The 21,569-nt window shown below is 43.2% G+C and overlaps 2 protein-coding genes across 5 annotated transcripts in view; one reads left to right on the top strand and one right to left on the bottom strand.

Moving 5' to 3' along the window:
* Positions 1-650: 650 nt before the first annotated feature.
* SYCE3 (synaptonemal complex central element protein 3) lies at positions 651-3,727 on the bottom strand. Its single transcript, XM_063154244.1, has 3 exons — positions 3,641-3,727; positions 2,729-2,837; positions 651-1,804 (listed from the first exon to the last, which is right to left on the bottom strand). The coding sequence occupies exons 2-3, from the start codon at positions 2,835-2,837 to the stop codon at positions 1,635-1,637; spliced, it is 279 nt and encodes a 92-aa protein (XP_063010314.1). The 5' UTR covers positions 3,641-3,727; the 3' UTR covers positions 651-1,634.
* Positions 3,595-21,569, top strand: part of STYK1 (serine/threonine/tyrosine kinase 1) — a 19,998-nt gene continuing 2,023 nt past the window's right edge. The window contains exons 1-9 of one of the 4 annotated variants that reach the window (XM_063154242.1): positions 3,636-3,702; positions 9,144-9,246; positions 16,188-16,292; positions 17,155-17,298; positions 18,271-18,519; positions 18,767-18,948; positions 20,702-20,785; positions 21,017-21,225; positions 21,424-21,464. In XM_063154242.1, the coding sequence (XP_063010312.1) occupies positions 16,226-16,292; positions 17,155-17,298; positions 18,271-18,519; positions 18,767-18,948; positions 20,702-20,785; positions 21,017-21,225; positions 21,424-21,464 (976 nt within the window). In that variant the 5' untranslated portion in view covers positions 3,636-3,702; positions 9,144-9,246; positions 16,188-16,225. Of the gene's footprint in view, positions 3,703-8,838; positions 9,247-14,750; positions 14,831-16,187; positions 16,293-17,154; positions 17,299-18,270; positions 18,520-18,766; positions 18,949-20,701; positions 20,786-21,016; positions 21,226-21,423; positions 21,465-21,569 lie in introns of those variants that run through there. The other 3 variants (XM_063154243.1, XM_063154240.1, XM_063154241.1) reach the window with 3 other exon arrangements.

Below are 21,569 nucleotides of genomic sequence, written 5' to 3'. Positions count from 1 at the left end.
GCATAACTAAGATCAGTAAATTTTGCTGTGTCATGAGTGGTAAAAGCATTGCAGCGTTACACCCCACACAACTGCTGACACTTCTCATCACAGGAAATTAAGAGATGTCAGCAATCCAGTTTACTGGTACAGTTATGTGAGCACTAGATGGGGCTGTTACTCCACTTAATTTTTTCTGGAAATTCATGGACACGTCCCAGTGACAAGAAATAAAGGTGTTGCAATGTGGGCTATCTGGGCTCTGCTGCAGGCTCGAGGGGGGCTGAAATAGGGTAGATGGTGAGTAATAACCCAGTAAATAAATAAAGGATAAAAATAGCAAAGTAAAAATATAAATATTTTGCTGTATAGTTTTTCTAGGAATAAGCACTGCTGCCCATCCCTAACTTTCCTCTTGTAATCATCACATAACTGCGAAGAAAATCTTGGGGAGAAGTGAAGACCTACCCATGGGAAAGTCAAGTGTAGAGTTCAAAGTTTGTTCTTACCATTTGTATCTCTAGAAATACTTGGTATCAAAAAAAACCCAAACACCCAAAGTTAAATTGTCTGTGTATTTTTTACTTCAGTGGATAAACATTTTGTCTTAATTAGATCAACCACTCTCAAAGAAATACACAGCCTAAACATTGGCAAACTTTCAGGGATTATTTAGATGTGATTTAAATCATTACCTCTTCAGAGGAGATGGAGGTGCTCTCACTTGCTGCATGGTGGTTACTTTCTAGTTAAAAGAGACTGATTTTAATAAAAGGGAAGATCCTTATTGCAGTGAATTCCATCTCTGATAAATTACTCATTTATGTAAAACCACAAACCATGAGGTGCTGCTCTTAATCTACATCCTGACTAAAGAAGAAATTTTTTAGTCCTTTTCTAATATTTTACAGTAAGAATGTATGGAGAAAAGCATGTTTTATAACATGGGTAGTATTTTCTGCAGCAATGCCACCACACTCACTGCAGTCTATAATGGTAAAAAAAAATTTATTTCATGCCACCTTCAGAGGGTTTGAGAGGAACAATCTTTCTGGGGAAATCAGTTCAAAGAAATGGTTAAAAATCTAATGGAAGAAGATGAAACAACTATAGATGATCTATCTAAATAATAAAACTATGTAATTGAACACCTAGATGACAATACTAAATAAAACCATCTAAATCTATCTGCAGATCTAGAATGTAACCTGTGTTTCATTTGGGAAAGTAAGCAATTCTTCAGTTTTCTTTGAAAGGCATGGGCTAGTGCAATGTCATTAGGCTGGTCCTCTCCATCAGCCCTGCTCCCCATCTCCCCAGTTTGTTCAGGTTTCTAAGAATTCCAGTTATGCTGACCATGGAGTATGATCTTCCAGGGAAAAGGTCAGAGGGTGTGTCAGTTGTGTGTGCAAACTCTACCAGGATTACTGATGGGCATTATGCAAATACACACATTGCTGCCTTTTACCCTCAACTATATGAAGCTATATGCGTAATCTCATTAAAATAATTCCACAGCCATTCACAAATAAGTAGTTCTTAGCAAGAGGAAAGCCCATTTCCCACAGTGCCTGTGAAACCTCCAAAGCTGAGAGAAAAAAGGACTTAAGTGATTTTCCAAGGAATGTCATTCTGGCAGCATGACCAAGTTCAATTTATTCCTTTTTTTCCCCTTCACCTCTAGATTCCAGTAGCACCTCTTGCCATTTCTTCTCCATCTGCTCTTTGCACATCAGGAAAGCATCTTCTGAGTGCTGCATGGCGTTGGACAGGTCTGCGTTGCTCTGGATGGCCGTGTAGCTGTAAGCCATCCAGGCTGCACGCACTGCAAACACAACTCCTTTTACTGTTTTCTGGCCAGGAAGCAGCAAGGACTGATTCAATAAATAAATTCAATACACAAATTCAATTAATAAAATGAATTATTATCACTTTGGATCTCAGAGAAGGCTGGAAAATAAAACAGAAACTGCCTACAGTAATACTAGATTAAATGGAGTGTTCAGTATTACTTCTTATAAATGTCTCAAAGTAGTTCATAATGAAAGTACACTGATGTAAATTATGAAACAAGGGTGGGCACTTCAACTAAAAATGACCACAAAACAGGTAATCAAATGGAAAGGGTCAAGAGAGTGTTTTAAAATATATGAAAATTATATAAGGAGTCCTGCCTCCAGACCGGTTACAGCTTGTGTTAGGCGAGGAAGAATAAGATGAAGGAGATTGCAACAGAAATGAAATATTTTTAGGACAACTTAAGTAATGAAATTGATCTTGAAATTATCAGTACCTTAAATAATGGAATTGATTTTGAAACAATGAGTATCTGATAAAGCTGAGTAAATAGTTTTAGCACTAATGTACACTTACTTACTTCCCCTTTTATTTTACCAAGAATTCACTATAGTACACTGATCTGAGAGGTGATATGTATCCATTTTTTAGAATTAAGTCTCATTTTATAGACTATATTTTAACAATTATACATTAAAGACCTTAGTAATATTTCATTTTTTAACCAACACTCTGAAGCATGCATCATCACCTATTGATTTTTAATTCTGAGCCATCTGAACCACCTAAATTATCTGCATGCTTTTTCACAATTAAGAACACGAGGGCATTAGTTGATGGTGATTGTTTTAATTACATTTCTATCCCACAGAAGTTTACAGAATAAATATAAAAATAAATCTTCAGTGTCTTTAGTTCAAAAATCCATATCATTCCTAATAAAGACCTGTACCTGTTAGTTTTTCCATTTCCTCCAGAAGTTCCTCCATGTCTGTTTTAATGTTCTCCACCATCTTTCCCCTGTTATAATCGTCTCCTTCCTGAGATTCTGATTCAGCCATCTATAAGGAAACCAGGAATTTCCTACTTTATTTTACTCTAAAGTGAGTTGATTTTCATAGTTGAGACCAAGTAACATAGCAATAAAAAAATAAAAGCATATACTTTTAAGATCTACATGTGAATTCAGTAAGAATCTGACTTTAAGGTTACTGGTCATCTGTATGCTGCATATTACTTGTGACTCATTTTGAAATTAGTAGAAAGAATAAGCTAAAATATGCTGTGCTTGTGCAAAATAAAGATTTTTGGTATCAGTAATAAAAGATCATTGTGTCAAACTCTTCACTAGCAAACTTCATTACCCTGTTACAGTTGTCTTGCAGCTTCTCTCCCAAATACTCTGACCCAGGGCAACTCCTTATTTTCAAAGTTAGCCGTAAAATCCCCATTTGTAACCACTATTTATTTCACAATTGCAGGCTCCAGACAGGTTAAGTACAAACACGAAGTTCTGTCACCATAGAGGCAGATAAGTGATTAGAATTCCCTAAGCTCTGCTTAGTTGTAGGGAATGAAATTCTAGGATGTAAAAGTGCTTGGGGCAAAACCAGAGTTTTAGAACCATAGTGTTCACCGAAAACGTAACACAAAGTATTGCCTTTAATTTCCTTTTCTGAAAACCATCAATGGATGGGACGGAACTGTGCAGAAAGAGACGGAAGTGCTTCAATGTAGTGACTTTATACATCACACTGCAGAGTTTTTATCCCATGATTTCTCAGACTCAGTGGGTATCTGTTTTCCGGGGTTTATTGCAGGTACGTGCGGAAGGAACGCGACCGGTGGTTTGTAATGGCCTTACAGCATTGTAAAGCGGCGGCAAACCTCGGACGCTAAGTGTTCCAAGTCTCTTCGTACAACGAGGTAAAACTGAGGTTAACCGGCCATCCCCCTTAGAGCCCAGGCCGGGGCGCTGTCCCACACCACGGGCTCCTTTCGGCCGCCGCCACGGCCGCGTCCCCCGGGGCGCTGGGGCCGCCCCGCCGGCCGCCCTCACGGACGGGGCGGGCGGTAACGCGACACCAAACGCCGCCCGGCCGCCGTGCCCGCCCCTCCCGCCCGCTCATTGCCCGGGTTCACGAGCTCGGTTGATTCTGTGTTTCACGAACACAATCTCTTGGGAGAGCTCGGCGGCCGGGAGGGCGGCGCGGTTGGCGCTCCGCGGCGCCGAGCTGTGGCTGTGGCTGTGCCCTGGCACCGTGTCCCGGCTCTGGGTCCCGGCTCCGGGTCCCGGCTCCGTGTCCCGCCTGCCCATCCCTTCCAGCGCCGCCGCGGCCGGCTCTGTGCGGCATCACAGACAGAATCACAGAATCACTAGGCAGGAAGAGACCTTCAAGATCATCGAGTGCAACCCATACCCTAACGCCTCAAGTAAACCATGGCACCCACATCCAGTCTTTTTTTAAACACATCCAGGAATGGTGATTCCACCACCTCCCCAGGCAGACAATTCCAGTACTTTATCACTCTTTCCATAAAAAACTTTTCCCCAATATCGAACCTATATTTCCCTTGATGCAGCTTGAGACTGTGTCCTCTCGTTCTGTCAGTTGCTGCCTGGAGAAAGAGACCAACCCCACCTGACTGCAGCCACCTTTCAGGTAGCTGTAGAGAGTGATAAGGTCACCATTGAGTCTCCTTTTCTCCAGGATAAACACCCCCAGCTCCCTCAGTCGTTCCTAACAGGGCTTGTGTTCCAAGCCCCTCACCAGCCCCGTTGCCTTCTCTGGGTGTGCTCAAGCCTCTCAACGTCCTTCCTAAACTGAGGGGCCAGAACAGGACACAGCACTCAAGGTGTGGCCTCACCAGTACAGTGGAAGAATGACCTCCCTGCTCCTGCTGGCCACACTATTCCTGACACAGGCCAGGATGCCACTGGCCTTCTTGCCCAGGGCACACTGGTCTCTTTCTGCCTGGACACTGTCTATCCACACTGTCCCCAGCCTATGGCGTTGCAGGGGGTTACTGTGGCTAAAATGCAGGACTCGGCACTTGGACTTATTAAATATCATCTTATTGGGCTCTGCCCATCCATCCAGCCGAGCCGTGTGTGTGGTCTGGGTGGTTTCTACGTGTGCTACAGCTGTCCTGCAGATAGAGGATGGTTATGTTAATAAAACTGCCAGTCTGCTGCCTTTCAGCGTGCGCAACCATAACGAAAAAGCAGAGAATGACAGAGGATGTCAAACGGAACCGGGCTGGGCGTGCTGGGCAGCGCGGCCTCCATCCGCACCGCTCCCGGAGCGGTGCTATCCCCGGGCCCGGGGTAGGGGAGGTGCCGCCCTCCGTGCCCACAGCCCCGGCGCGGTGCTATCCCCGGGCCCGGGGTAGGGGAGGTGCCGCCCTCCGTGCCCACAGCCCCGGCGCGGTGCTATCCCCGGGCCCGGGGTAGGGGAGGTGCCGCCCTCCGTGCCCACAGCCCCGGCGCGGTGCTATCCCCGGGCCCGGGGTAGGGGAGGTGCCGCCCACCGTGCCCACAGCCCCGGCGCGGTGCCATCCCCGGGCCCGGGATAGGAGAGGTGCGGCCCTCCGTGCCCACAGCCCCGGCACAGCAGCAGGGCCGCCCTCCGCCGCCAGCCCGGGCCCGCACGGCTCCCGGGCGCGCCGGGCCGCAGGAGCTGCCGTGCCCGATGGGCTGAGGTGGTTTCAGGGGCTCTCCTGACAGTAACGCAAAAGTTCTTCTTAACCCCTGAGTTTAAAGCTGCGTGGAGCTTCTGCTGCTTTCCTCAGGGAGTCTCTCCCTGCCTGCGGGATGGAGGGAGACGTCAGACCAGGGCCGGCAATGGCAGCTCAACGAGCAGCAGCTTCACGGCTAAGGAGAGTAGGTTTATATTGGATATAAGGAAAAAATACTTGCCATTGAGGGTGGTGAGAAGTTGGAACAGGCTGTCCTGAGAAAGTTGTGGATGCCCATCCCTGGAAGTGTTCAGGGTCAGGCTGTATGGACTAGAGGAAAGTGTCTCTGCCCACGGCAGGGGATTGGAACTGCATGGTCTATAAAGGTCCTTTCTAAACTGTTCTGTGATTCTATGTCCTTTGCGTCATTGAAACAAAAAAAGCTGGAGAAGGTGTTTGCAGTACTAGGCAAAATCAGGTTAGATTTTTTTCTGGAGACAAGACTCAAGATTTGTCAAGAGTTAATAGATACGAATTATCTGGTTTATAGCAGAGTCCCATTTCTGAATTGTCCATGGTCCAAGTCATGTCCCATTCCAGATCAATATCCAGACCTGGGATGGTTTGGGCTGTCTCTTGTTATCCTTTTTCATCCTCACAAACACAAACTTAGTCCTGTTTTTAATTATTTGGTGTATTAGTATTCTCATTATGCAGCAGACTTGCTCATCTCTTGCAATCACCACTCATTTCACTGCCAACTGAGTAGCTGGTTTGAAGCTGAGACTCTGTCTTCAAAATAAAATCAAGTATTTATTCACCTAAGTTGCATGAATGCAACTTTATCAGACAGAGCATTGTGTTGCTAAAGTTTTGCAGGGATTCTAAAGCAGTTGAGTAAAATCCCTGAATAAAGGAAGTGCTAGCAAATTACTGGATCTTCAGCTAGCTGATGAAGATTGATGCCTAATCATTAGGTCATTTCAGTTTTCTACTTTATTTATTTTCATATGGTGGAACCTTTGGAAATTTCAAATAAGAAATACTTCAGGGCTGAACTGAAAATCACAACAGAGTTGCCATAAAAAAAATAGGCTTGTAATTTTTCTTAAGAAAACCTTCTACTTTGAGAGGCAAAGCTTATGAGGCAGAGCATCATAAGATGCTTAGGATAATGATGGGAGGTTTTGTTTCGCTTTAAGATCATCCCTCTGCTGTGCCATGTTGTGCTTATCTACAGAAACTACAACAAGGGTGTGTGTCCCAGAAAAGTGCTGTCCTTCCTCTGCATGCTCCTTCCCCAGCCACATCTTGTTCTTTCTCACAGTATGTTGTTACCAACGATCCTTGCTTGGCTCTGCAGCTGCCTGGCTGTTGTTGTTTGAGACTTACACATTAGCCCCTTAGCTTCTGAGTTTCTACACCTCTGTGGGCTTATGTTGACCAAAAGATCAGTCACAGTCTATCAGCTATAAGCCACAGTTTTAAGTCTTATATTAGAAGGTGAAAATAATTAGTTCACTACTTAGTCCCAGAACCCGTCTTGAGGCTATGGTGCAGCAGCTGTGTATGGTTAGGATGGTTTCTATGTGTGCTGTGGCAGTCTTGGAGATAAAGAGGGTGGTTATGTTAATAAAACTGCCAGTCTGCTGTGCTTAATCATAAGGAAAAAACAGAGAAGGATAGAGGATGTTAAACAGGCAATGTTTTCTTTGTGGATGCACATACAATACAAGACATAGCAGGAAAAGTCTGTTTTTCACAGGACAATAAATTACTTCTGTCACTTCACTAAGCAGGAGGAAAGGCCTCCTCATTGATGAATGAGGAGGATTATATAGGCTGAAGCCTGAACTCTGAACCATTAAGATGTCTTATCCAACCAGTCAGACTGGGAGCTGGTGGGGGAAATTAAAAGCTGCAGCCATTGCTGCTTTTGCATATGCTTACCCTGAACATTTAACCCTTTGCCTTTCACACTCTCTTCCATGGTAGGGAGGTGTAGAAACTGAAAGGAGGAAGATTTTCAGTTGTCATTTTTTTAAAAAGGAATCTGAATAGGTTTTCCTCCAGGTGCCCTTGAGGAAGGTGCCTGTGGAATGTAACTCATTTCAGTAAGGAACTCATTTAAATGAGGAGCTGTTATTTGCATTTTACTGCTTTTAATGGAGAATGAGGTATAAGGCAGATCCCCTGCTCCTTCATGGAGAAAACACTACAGAGAGTCAATGCAAATTAGTACCAGAATGAGAGAAAAGCTGAAATCAGAGTCTAGGCCTACATTCTGCAGCTGTAGTGATCTTTCTATTTCAAGAAAATTTTCAGTCTAGAAAATGTCTCTCCTGGTTTCTCAGGGAATAAAAATCCATATCACAGGACTATTTTGCTGATACTACTTTGCCCACTCCTGCCAGTGTCTGTAGAGAGATCAAGCAATAAAAAAATCACTCCTGCTTTTCACCATTTTGCACACATGGGTTAATGACAGCTGGAAGAATAACGCTAATGAGAAGTGTCTCTTAAATTAACTATTGTTTTTGATACCTAAAGGTATTGATTGTGCCACAACTAAAATTTTCCCCACAACAACATAATTATATGCAGTGACACAGTGTTAATAGGAGTAGATGAGTTTGGCCAAAACAGTTGGCAGAGATCACATCATCTGCTGCATCTTCCCCAATCCACCTGCATCAAGTTGCTGAGTGTGAGATGAAGTTTGTCTCTCAACAAGAACTGTTGTTTACTCTTGAAATGCAACTGCCTCTCACTCCTGTGAAGTAGGTAAGCAAATAATCTTGTGTAGACTCATATAAGCAAATAATCTTGTGTATACTCACATAAGCAGGACTCATGAATCTGAAACTCTTAACACAAGATTTATCAGTGATAGGGGAGGGCAGACCAACAGCTGGGGCTTGCATACATGCATTGGTTGGGAAGAAAGTCCCCAGAACTAAGATGCAGAGGTGTGATGAAGATTAGACCCCACGGCTGCTGAGGACACCAGTTGAGCACAATGGAGACCCCCAGGGCATCATGGCAGGAAAAGGTCACAGGGAAGTTTAGGAATATTGTTTGTCCATGCGTTCTGCCAGAACTTTCCAAAGTTCTGGCAGAATGCATGGACAGCCTGAGAAGGAGGGACACAAAGGGGCAAGGCAGAATGTGAAAAGCCCTGTGTTTCTGCTATCTTCTGTAGCATGTTTTGATATCATTAGTCTTTTATCTCTTTCTTCATTTGCAGACTGTGTTCCTGTCTGGAATGCTTTTTCATTCAATGCTTTTTCTGAATGCTTTTCCAGCCTCTGGAATCCTGGGGGTTTTGTACAGATTTTGTGTTCCAAGAGCCCATTCTTTTAAACATGAACCTGTACCCAGAAGTGTATGAATTCTGTTCATTACATAACCCGTCCCTCTTGATCTGTGTTGGTGTGCCTTTCAAACCCACTGCAGGTGCCTGCCTGGGGGCTCTTTGCTGTGGCTGTAGTCAGCCCATGAGCAGCAGGTGTGTGGAAGCCAGACAGACCTGTTCTGCAAGTGTGTGCCTTCCTGTCAGCTGTGTGTTGGACATCCCTGGGGAGACAGCTGGGGAGACCTAGAGCAGCAAGGAGCCGAAGGTGGGCGGGACTGGAGCAGAAAAATCAGTGAGGAGGAACTTAATCATAAGAATTACAACCCTACCAAAGGTAATCATCAGAGTTACTGGGAGTGGCCTCACAAACTGGGAACCGGCAGCAGGAGAGCTTCAGGAAAAGACAACCGCAGGGCAAGGGACGTGGTGTCACTCAGGTAAGTGAGAGAAAGCACTTCTGGAAGATCAGCCCATGAATATTTATTTCTTAAAATATTTTTATTAACATAAATGTGACCTGAATTAGACCTGAAGGTGGCTGTACTGTAAAGTCTATATGTCTGTGTGTGTGCATGTACATATGTGCTTGTGCTTACTGCTGGTAGTGAAGCTACTTACAGCCATTTCTGTGATCATAATGGTGTTGGGGTTTGAGGAAAAAATAAAAGAGGGATGTCCTCTACACGCTGTCTGTTTTGAATGAAATGGCTCACAGGCCTTTTTTAAAGAGGAAGAAATTAACCAAGTAATTAAGTTTTGTATAAAATTAGTCTCAGTTCACTGAAACAGGGTGATGCTATGCATGTGTGTATAAATATGTCCAGTCTTTAGTTAAGTAATACATGCCTCGGGCTGAATTCAGAACTAATTACTATTTTACTCCCATCACTGTTGCTTGATTGTAATGCAGTGATCTCTAACCCAAAGTGGTGCAGATATCTGGATTTTTATGTGTTTACCTGTGTGTGCATGAGCTACTGATTAAATTACAAACAAAATCTGTGTTAGATCCACCAAGAAACATCCAGAACTTGGAAAACTAAAACTAAAATTATCTACACAGCTTCAGGTGGCCGTGAATTTATGAAACCAGATTTATGTTGGATTTCTGAAACCTTTAAGCAGTAATGTGATATCATAGAGTGTTTTTATCACATAGTTGGTTTTTCACAACAAGAGCTATATGTATGCACAGTCCTTTGAAACAAAAATCCTTCATTCTTCTCATGTCATAGCTTTTGCTGTCAGAGTTTTTCAGAATTTCTGTATTTGTGCTGGGGTTTGATACAGGCTTAATACAGGCAGCTACCAGCAAAATCAGAGCTCAGTCAGCAGGGAGACATTTTCAAAAGTAGTATATGATTTTGCTTTCATAAAAGGAAGCCATAGATAATAGTGTACTGTTGAAAGTTTGGCCTCTAGACTTTTTATGGCCTGCTCATTAAGGGCTTCAGCATAACGTACTCCTTGGGTTTTTTTTTTTTATTATTTTAACTCATTCTTCAGATTACCTGTGAGGAATTACTTTGGGTGGCCTTAGTTCATTGGGAATGTTGAAGATATATGTTAATTTTCCAGAAATTTTAGTAGTCCATGTCTGCATTAGAAAAAATATCTTTGTCTTAATCCTTATTCGGGTTCTGAACCATTTCACACTTCTGTACTTAGATTTCCTTATGCAGCACAAATAAATTAATTTTTGTAGATGATCTAAGCAAAACCTAGCACCGTAAGAACTTGCATATCTCCACTGAAATGGTGCCAGTTAGAACTAACATTTTTAGCATAAAGCACAGCAGCAGTGAGTTCTCCTGACTCATTTTTAAGAGCAGTAGTGACTGTTAACTTTGCCTGTTTTTCCTGCTCTATTGAAAGGAAGCCAAGTTTCCTCCAAGTAACCACCTGCTCAAATAGCAGCATGGGCCTCATTATTTGCTGTTTTCTCTGTGGTCTAGCTCTTCAAAAGTGGTCAGCCTAATTTTCTTCCACTCCCTTAATATGCTTCTGTAGCAGCTAGCCTAAGTTTGATATTCCAGTATTGCTTTTAATTTTGGACCAAGAGAAAATATTGTGTTTCTGTATCTGATTTTTGAAACACTGTTTTCTTACAGGGTGTTACAGCTACCAGCTGTTTCAAAAGTGAGTTATAATACTAAATCTTTACAGCTGAGACATTGCTACAGCAAGCCACAGGATATTATTTTTAGTCCTTGTTCTCAGGAGCAGAAGGGACTCTGGTGTGGCTGATCAGAATTTCCCATTCAGCACAGGTGAAGATGCTGCTTGGTGACCCACAGGTGCCTTGCAGTGAGAGATGAGGCGGCTCCGTGGCCCAGGGAAACCTTGCAAAAGTGACATGGTCTGTTGGAAATAGTCTCTATAAGGTCTTCTACTGGCAGAAGAGACAGAATATGCAGTCTAACAAATGGATGGCTGAAACCTGTCGGGCTCATTTTTTATTTGTTTTGGATGCTGCTTTTAGTAAACGGTGGACATGGCAGGGGAAAAAAAAAATCTCTTTTTCAGTGTTTGCTTTACAATGGTGCTTTATTCCTCCCTCTTCTCTGACATTCAATGTCCACAACTGCCCACACCTGTGGTTTCCTGCTGCTTTGGTTCCTGCAGTTCCCTGGTAGCTGCTCTCCCTTCCTGCTGCACAGCCAGCACAGTGCGCTTGTGCAGAGCAGTTGCCAAAGCCTTGACTGTTGATCGTGTTTAAAGGTCAGATAAAAGAGGAGGGAAATAATAAAAGCAGCAGTGAAGTAGTAATGGTCAAAGCTGGAGAGCAAGGTTTTGCCACTGCAGGGAATTGAGTAGAAGACATAAGGTTTAAGGATTTGTCTTTTTCAGTCAGGCAGTGTGCTGGACTGAAGTTACTGAATTACTCAGCTGTTCTTTATGTGCCTGTAGTCACATTACGGCTCGTCCTCCCAATTGGTGCATGGAAAACAAGTGTAAGAATATTTTTATAATAAAGTGGTATGCAGTTAACATGGGACAGGATGTCTGGAGAAATAACTGCATTAAGTCCATGTCAGCTCATAGCATTTTTTATAGGGCCTAATGAAGATCTAGATGAATCTTAGCCTTTGTTTTTGTCGTATTTAATTAATCAGCTGTTTCTTTAGACCTTTGGCTAATCATTACACAAGGATTTGCATGTTTGCACTGATGATAGGAACTGCTCATAGCTTACAAATTAGACATATTCAGGGGCAAAACTATATATTTGCTGTGAATATGGACAACTTAACTCTCCTGAACATGGCAGGAGCAAGCAGCAGGCAGCTTCTGTGTGGGCAGTATTCAAGCTGTCTGTTCCCATATATTCCATGGGCGTCTTAAGTCTTGATATTTCTTTTCAGTCTTCACCACAAAGTTTGTCACTCAGGCTTCTTAAGTCTTCGTCCTGGCACTTTAAATAACATAATGAGAACTTCAGGCCATAAAATGTCAGAGAGGATTGATGATTTTAGGGCTTTACAATTGTGTGAATGCTTCTGCTATTGCTAAGGGGACAGTATCCATCTGAGAATGAATGACAGGGGACTGGAAAAATCATGTTAAGGCTTCTGCTGGCACACAGTGCTTGTGGATCTGTGCTGACACAGGGAGTGGTTTCACACTGCAGCTTTAGATGAATTAGCCATTCACCCCTGACTAATACCAGCCACTAAAATGGCAGGAAATCACCATGGCAAAAGAGCAGTGGATTTTTCCTGCTTGGTTAGTGGTTTGAATCAACTTACCATGTGATCAATTGCACAACTGAGGGCAAAACAAGCAATAAGAAGACAGCAAAGACAGGAGATAATCCCTTCTTTTGGCATTGGTGAACACTTAATTCAGCTCAGCTACATTCACATTCACTATTTGGGTTTCCTGAACTGGTTTAAGCAGCTCCCACAGCTGCCACCTTCTAGCTGCTTATTCCTGTCCCTGTGTTGCCCTCTGTGCTTTGTCTAAATTGCCAGGGCAGCAAAACAGCTTGGCAAGCAAACACAGCTGGAAACAAAATGCTGCCTTTTCCCCAAGTGTTCATCCTGTTGGCAAATGTGTGCAGAGAGGCAGTGTTGGTGTAGGATGGGGGCTAATTAACCTGGCACTGCTGCCAGGCTGTGGAACTGCTGTGCCACGTGTAGTGCACCAAGCAGCCTGCTAGGAGCAGTTTGCAGGTGACTGTAGTTCAACTTCTGCTAAGGTTTTGCCTTGTATTTCCCATTGTCTAAGAGCAGCTGCTTCTGCTATTTTTAGGTACTGTGGTCTTCATTGTATATTTAGCTTTGACATCAGGATTTGGGTTCAGAAGGGTCAGAAGGCTCTGCAGAGGGATCTGGACAGGCTGGATCCATGGGCCCAGGCCAGTGCTCTGAGATTCCACAAGGCCAAGGGCCCAGCCCTGCCTTGGGTCACACCAACCCCCTGCAGCTCCAGGCTGGGGCAGAGGGGCTGGAAAGATGGGAAAGGCCCTGGGGGTGCTGGGGACAGCGGCTGGACAGGAGCCAGGCGTGCCCAGGGGGGCAGGAGGCCAATGGCACCTGGGCTGTGCCAGCCATGGTGTGGCAGCAGGGCCAGGACAGTGACTGTCCCCTGGGCTGGCACTGCTGGGGCCACACCTCAGATCCTGGGGCACTTCTGGGAACCTCAGGACAAGACATGGACATGGAGGGGCTGGAGCGTGTCCAGAGAAGGGAACGGAGCTGGGGAAGGGGCTGGAGCAGCAGGAGGGGCTGAGGGAGCTGGGGGGGCTCAGCCTGGAGAAAAGGAAGCTCAGGGGGGCCCTTCTGGCTCTGCACAACTCCCTGACAGGAGGGGACAGCTGGGGGGGGATCAGGCTCTGCTCCCAGGGAACAAGGGACAGGATGAGAGGAAATTGTCTCAAGCTGTGCCAGGGGATGTTTATATTAGATCAGGAAAAATTTCTTTGCTGAGATTCATTAAACGTTGGGATAGGCTACCCAGTGAAGTTGGTAGAGTCACCATGCCTGGAAATGTACAAAAAACCCGTGGATGTGGCACATGAGGACATGGTTTAGTGGTGAACATGGTGCTGGGCTGACTGTTTGATTTGATGATTTTAATGATCTTTTCCAATCTCTACAATTCTATGAATTCCAGTGAGTGGATTCAGTCTGTGTAAAAGAATATTAAAAAATCCAGTGGAATAAAGAATCTGACATTTAGTTAAAATTGCACAAATTCTCTCATGCAAATTCTAAATTGAAGTAACACAGTGTATATGTTCATATGATCTGGACAGCACTGATCTTGGTACAGTGTTAACCCCCAGGCAAGGAAAATCAGAATGCCAGTGAGGTACAGATTTTGAACCTTTTAAGATATTTTTGTTTCCTTTATCCTGTCTTGGTACTGGAAAAATGTCTTCATCTACTAAAATAAGTAGTTGAGCACTGTCAGTAGTCGTGCTCTGTGTTGAGTATGCACATAAACACGTTAGTTCCACATAGCTTTTGTGTATCTCCCTTTGCAAAAAATATTAAATGTATAATGTGAGTTCTGTGGGATTTCTGAGTTACCATTCTCCTTGTGAGGATAGGAATGTAAGAACTGCAGTGATGTTACTGTTAGACAAGTAAGCTGCAGAAACAGCCTAGTACAGGAATTTATTTAGTCTTGGCCTGAAAAGTAGCACTGAAAGGCACTTCAGAATTACCACAGTGAGCAAAACTTCTTTTTCTGCTTGCTGAGTATTGTGAGAGGATAGAGAGAAAGAGTGTAAGTGGGCTTCTGTAATCAATCTTTCCCAGTGCTTACACCTCCATAAGAAACTGCAGCACATGGGAGTGCCAGAGCAAATAAAGTGCCAGTGACTGCCAGTGTTTTCATTCCTGGATCCCATGGTTCTGCCCTGAGTGTGGTTGGAAAACATGAGTGCCACCCACTGGCATCACTGCTGGGAGGTGCATGAAGAGTAGGGAGGAGCCTTTTATACAAAGAGGGATTAGTGTGGACATGCCTGGTGTGTCAGAGCTTTTTCCATGGATCTTTGCTGCACTCTCTGTAAGCACAAATGGGAGTGTATGTGCTTTTGTGTGCCTGTGCATGCATGGTGTGTGAATGTCAGTGTGCATTTCTAGTAAGCACCTGTACAAAGACATTGGCAAGTTTTAAGATGGAGCTTGGACTGTTCATGACTTAGACAATATGACTGCTGGCTAATGGTCCTGAAGTCTGTGTGTACCTGAGAATGAAGGAAGCCAGGACTGGTCCTGTGTATTTGTGTGTGTATTTGTTTGTGTGTGTGTGTGGGTGTGTGTGTTAGAGCTGAGGTGGGTTGTTTCAGTGTGCTTGCTTTCAGAGTGTACCTGAAAACTTGGTATTATTGCTGTGTTATTACTCTTTGACTGGATTCCTGGTGTAGCCAATCTTGGAACCAGGTAAATCTGCTAGCACATTAAGAATGAAATTAAATAAAAAAAGGAAACTGACTTTTTGTGATACCTTAAAACACAGGTATATTCCATTTGCCTCTCTCCACTGTCTCTGATGTGCAACTGGTAAAGAATATTTTCACTTATTAATTTTAAGCATGAGAACAAACTGTTAAACATTTCATCACCAAATTCCATAAAATCAATGCCCTATATTTGCCATTGAAATTAATTGCCTGAAACTCATAGCTGAAAGCACAGTAGGTGCTTACAGGATAGAAGTCACAGTTCCAATAAAATGTTCTAGATAATTCTGTTTGCAAAGGTGTTAAGTCTTACATTTTGGCAATGTTTATAAGAAGCAGTGACTAAACAAGGTGCATGCTTGTACAGGCTGTGGATTTTCAGCTACAAATGCAGATGAATTGCAGATGTTGTATTCAGAATACCTACACACTTGGCAGTGCTCAGGAGTTGGTACCAGAGAGCCCTAATGATAACTCTTTTTTCTCTTTGTCTTTGTACAGCAACAGTAGGAGTTGTGGCAAGGACTGTAGTCAGGAATGGCATTTTCTCTGCATGCTGCTGATCTGTTCACTTGTAATAGACCAGAAGATAAAATGCTGAGCCATTCTGGCATCTTAGAAATGTGTTAGCTAGGAGGGTATTAGATGTTCTTTAAATATAATTAGGTTCCTATCTATGGATTTTTGTGCATATGCTAGCCTTTAGGACTAGGGGTCCTCATTTGCTTGTGGAGCACTGTAGAACAAGCTTAACCCTAAATTCTCTCTGGTCATGCAGGGCATAATCCATAGGATGTGATAGTGGATGTCCTGTGTCGTTCTGCAAGCCTTCAAATCCCAGTGCTGCTCCCTGCAGCCACTGATTCTAAGGGGTAGAAAGCTCCCTATTCACGTCACTTCTTCATTCATCATCGTCCTTTCTCCCAATAAACTTTGTTATTATTCTTTATGTTTGTGCAGAAAGTGGGGGCTGGAGGCCTGCTTGCTTGTAACTGAATATGGCAGGGGATGAGAAAAGATTCTCACGGATGCTGCTGGAGTGCAATAGCAATGACAAGCTATGTGGTAAGATTCACACATTCCTTTAATAAGATTTCCCATGCTTGCAGGAAGGCCAGGTTCACTAAAAAGTGTGCCAAGCCCTTTCTTCTCCTCCACTACATCCCAGCCCACACAGAAAGATTTGATGGAGCTTTCCCTGCGTTGTTTCAGGGAAGAAATGTTTATGGGGATGAAGCCTCTGTGGCTGGATTAATCTCATATAATTTCAGCCATTTTAGAGAATTACTACTTCGAATGTGGTGTACAGCAGTCATTAAAGATTCCCTGCAGCTTCCCAAAGGACCAGTTTTGTGGGATTTTGATTTCATGACTTTCTGCCATCTTTGGGAACAGAAAAAATGGTCTTAACCACCTCCAAATCTGGGGATATGAGAAAGATAGATAGTTACCCTCACAAGCCTTGATAATTGCAATGTCTTCCAGTCAAATTCCAAAGGTGACCACACCTAGTTTCCTTTAAAGTGCTCTTTGTAATTTTACTGGAAGGAGCTGGAGCTGCAATTGCACATGATGACACAGCAATATCCAGCCCGTCCCATCTCCCTGCTGTCCTGCTGCCGGTGCTGTTTCTGTTTCTCTGGTGGATGTGACTTCAAATGGCTACAATTCCTGGCCTGCATATTAAAGCATCTAAATAAGTGACGTTGGGTGTGGGAGTCTTAGTGACTTCATAGTAAACATACAGTTTAGGTACTCAGCACCTTTGAAAGATAAGGTGGCAGCACTAACAGTGTTCAGTTATTCCAGAGGATGGAGCACACACTTATGGGGCTGAAAGTTACTGAAATGGATTGTTGCTACATGGTTACACAGAACCAGTGTGCTGCTTACTCCTTGGTTTTCCATTTTGTTTCTCTGCTGGCAGTTGTGCGTGAACATCAAACGGAAGTGATTGTTGTCCCAGTTCTCCTGGTGGGACTTTTTGTCATTGTGCTCAGTGTGATCCTCTGGCTCCACTGCCGTGGCCTGCGAGCAAAGCAGGAGCAATCAGCACCAGCCAGAACCCAAGGTAAAAAAATGCTTTTCAGCCAGAGGAAAGAGTATTGGTTTCGGCCAATACAATATGGCAAATACAGCCAGAAGCCAATTCCATTTCGCCATCACTTGAGCTGTTAGACAAAACCATTTATAAGGATCCTGAGTGGTATTCAGCAATCCAGTAAACATTAGAAAAATTGTGAACACTGATTTACTTCATTTTGCAGCAGCAGTGGTGGAAGCTGTAGTGTAGATGGACCTGAGAAAATCTAAAGCATCATGCCATGTGGGCTGTTGTATGTGATGTGGTAGCATCACAAGAGCTGCAAAGTGTATTTGTGTAACAGCTCCTGGAGGCTGCTGCAAGGAGAGTTTTACTGGGGTAATTATGAATGCTAGTAATTTTGGTGTAGATTACACCTAGTCAATCTGTTTTCTGTACTGCCATTTAAGAAATTTAGTTTCAAGCTGCTGTCACCCTCTTCCTATGGAGATAACATGAAGTAGAACAGGGTGAGGGGGGTAGTAGGTAGTAGAACAGGGTGAAGTAGAACTGGTGATGGGGTAGGGGAAGGTTTGTTGGCACACATGTGGCTGTGTGGAAATGAAAATACAGTTCTGAACTAATTTTGTATATGTAGAGGGAAACAGATCTTGGGCCTATATTACGATAAATAATTGAGAACTGGTAATAAAAGAAAATGTTCATTGCTTGAGCACATGGAATGAAGTACAAATGTGTCTTATCTATAAAGGTTATGTAGTTAAATATGGGAGAAATTTCTAGACTGCTTCTGTGTTTTCATCAAATAGAGTGGGAGATAAATTCTTTGTTGTCTTCAAGGGCCAGGATAAGTAGGATAAAATAACAGTTCCTTATTTTGCCCTGATTTCTGAAACACTGTGGAGCAAAAATTAAAGAGCATGGAAGGATGAACATTGCCATCTATTACATGAGTTTATCTGTCTGCTTTTATGCATCATATGTGTTTGCTTTTGTCAGTGACAAGAAAGAATCAGCAGGAACCCTGCTCAACAGAGAACCGCTACATCCAGCTAAATGAGAGCTCTGTGGAGAGCCTGCTAAATTCTGCATCCTTGACTCTGAAAGAATTAGAGATACCACGAGAGAAACTCTTACCAGACAGCTTGCAGCTGATAAAACTTGGTGCCTATGGGAGCATCTACAGAGCACAGTTGGAAACTGGGAGCTCTGGGAAGACTAAGACTGTGGTGTTGAAAGCCTTGCAAGGTAGGCCGTGGTCAGGATCCACTTTGGTACAGTCTCTGTATCCCAGACATGGTGCTGGGCAGAGCATTGCCATCAGTTCTGGGCAAGAACAAGCTGTGTTCAGTACAGTAAGTCCGAGATGTTCTTGTAGGAATGTCTTGGTAGGATTACAGATTGCTGACCATGTTGATTTTAGTTCTCAACCTGTTCTTTGCTACTTCCATTTGTTGTTGTTTTGTTTTCAATTTGTTTTCTTTTGTTCTCTCAGATCCAGCTAGTCCCCAGAAAGTGAAGGATTTCTTGGGAAGGATTAAATTCCATCAACACCTTGGCCATCATGAGAACCTGGTTGAATTGGTTGGATGTTGTGTAGACCAGCTCCCACTGTATATGATCATGGAAGATGTGTCTCTTGGTGACCTGCTGACATTTCTGTGGACATGTCGGAAGGTGAGTCAAAAGAAGTGATGACAGAATATCTTCTTAAATTCCTTAGGTACATATCTATCCATAAGTCAATTTTTTTTTTTCATCTCTCCCTGCATCCCTCTATATCAATCAAAACTATTTGTGTGCTCCAAAGAAGTTCTACACATGTCCTACTTGGCAGACCATTGAAGGGCATTGCAGGCATTGGAATGAGAATGAATTCATAAATCCACCTGAATTCCTAAAGTTTTAAATCATGTCTCACTCCAAATGCTTTTAAGAAAGCAGAGCAGTTACAACACAGGGGAAGGTCATGGGATGATAGCTAATTGGTAAAGACAGGAAATAGAATATAAGAATGAAAGGTTGGCACTTGCACTGAAGGGAGGTCAGCTATCTAGGACATAGTGCTGTTCATTCCATGTATTAATAACCTAAAAATGGGATGACAATGACGTGAGAATATTTGCTGATGATTCCAGTCAGTAAAGCCAAGGGCAGACCCAAAGGAATTGCAGAAGGATCGTCCAAGATTGAGAGAGTTGCCAATAAAAAGAACAGATAAAATTCAGCATAGTTAAAAATGAAATAATGCACAGGAAGAAGTTTCTTATGTATGAACGATGGCTTCATGTCTGCCCGTTGCTGATGAGGGGTAAAATCTGGTGGGATGAGATCTGATAGTATGAAAATATGCAGTCCAGTGAAAATGTTAACTCAAGCTAAAAAAGAGCCTAAATATCAGGGGAGGTTTAGATTGGATAGCAGGAGGATATTCTTCCCACAGAGCGTGCTGGGGCACTGAACAGGTGCTCCAGGGAATGGTCACAGCTCCAAGGCTGTCTGAGCTCCAGGAGTGTTTGGACAACACTGTCAGGGACAGGATGGGGTTGTTGGGATGCCCTGTGCAGGGTCAGGAGTTGGACTCAGTGGTCCTTGTGGGTCGCTTCCACTTCAGCATATTCTGATTCTATGGCTCATTGTTAAAAAAGGCACAGAAACAAAACTCTGCTGTTACTGTCTAAATCCATCGCTCCTGCATCTGAAACTCTAAATAGAGAAGGATTGCTTCCTGTCCTGTTCAGCAGAAGGTCCAGGTGGTAGGAGATAAAGCTAGTAGATGTCATGTTCAAAACAAACAAATGGAGGTGATTCTTCATGATCTGAGGATTTGACTAATGGAATGTCTTGCCACTGACTGGTGTGGCACCATATACTGACAGTTCATATTAGGTTAGTTATGGACGGTAACCTTCCAAAGGTTACTGAACATGTTGAAACCATAACCATCTAAGGAAGTTTTTAAGTAGAATGTATCTGTGGGCTGTAAAATGGCACAGGAAGAACATTGTGTGTTTACCTTATTCTCTCTCTCATCTCTCACTGTAACAGGCAGGGCGGTCGGAGAGATGGACTGTTAGTCTTGTACCAGGTGCCCAATTCATGTGTTAAAAATGTGGTTTTCTACTCATCATTCTAATTTATAATATAACTTTCATTCATCTGTGTGGATTGTCATTCTTCACTGTCATTCTGACAATTTCTGTCAAACATTAATTTTTTCCTCACGTGTCAATTTGCCCACTAGTATCTCTAATATATTTGTCTTAATATACCCTCAGCATCACCCATCCACGTCCTCCTACATTTCAGTCAATTTATGAGCAATTGTGAGAAAGAGGGGCATAAGATTAGATAGATTAGAAGGAAACATTCCCCACAATACTACTGCTGTGGCATTTGTTTGAACCAAGGTCTCTTATTTTGTGTCTAGGATGTAATGGCAATGGATGGTGTCCCCTATGACCTCACTGAGAGGCAGGTATATGAGGTTGGACAGCAGGTTGCAGCAGCTCTGGTAAGTCTGCTCAGGTTGGTTGCATTTTTTCCTTCTTACTTGATTGCAACACAAATTTGTGTGGTGGCTTAAGTCTTCTTGGCCTAAGCACTGAGAATAAAGGCTTTGTGAAAATATGCTTCCTTTATGTTCCTGAGCAGATGTAACTCCACAGTGTTGAAGACAAGCATAAACTCAGTGAAAATTTGTATCAATTAAATTTCCTGTTTTCTTTCTTTTCCAATTTCCTAGGCTTATCTTGAAGAAAAGAACTTGTTCCATGGTGACATTGCTGCCAGGAATGTCCTTCTCCATCACAACTTCACTGCCAAGCTCTGTGGTTTGGGCCTGGCCTACGAAACTCACACACACGGTGCCAGCTCAGTCACACGGAAAGTGCCCGTCAAGTGGCAGGCACCAGAGAGGCTCCTGAGCAAACCCCCTACCATCAAGGCAGACATGTATGGCTTCATGTTGGGACTAGAAGTTCACCTGTCTCTTTCTCTCCTTTATGTATCATTTCATGTCCTGAAATTCACAGGCAGATCTAGTTTCAGCATAACGCTACACTTTTACAGCTCATTCTTTCTCCTGTCTGCAGGCCATGCCTAGTTTTAATCACCTAGCAAAAAACATCACCTTGTTTTCTTTTCTTGCAGATGGTCTTTTGGAATTCTACTGTATGAAATGATTACATTAGGTAAGAAGATTTAATGCTAAAAAAAAATACGTGAGGAAGCAGCAAATTAACAAGACCCAAAATCTCTAACTTTTGGAATGTAAAGTTGGGCCATTTAAATATGCG

The sequence above is a fragment of the Melospiza melodia genome, chromosome 4 (assembly GCF_035770615.1).
Source record: "Melospiza melodia melodia isolate bMelMel2 chromosome 4, bMelMel2.pri, whole genome shotgun sequence".
NCBI classification, from domain to species: domain Eukaryota; kingdom Metazoa; phylum Chordata; class Aves; order Passeriformes; family Passerellidae; genus Melospiza; species Melospiza melodia.
This window is presented reverse-complemented; position numbering and strand designations above follow the sequence as displayed.

What these genes read in the sequence shown, in the direction of transcription:
- SYCE3 (XM_063154244.1), bottom strand. Translation starts at nt 2,837, where the DNA reads ATGGCTGAATCAGAATCTCAGGAAGGAGACGATTATAACAGGGGAAAG. An exon ending in GGAAATGGAAAAACTAACAG is followed by an intron (nt 1,805 to 2,728) that starts GTACAGGTCTTT and finishes TTGTGTTTGCAG; the next exon opens with TGCGTGCAGCCTGGATGGCT.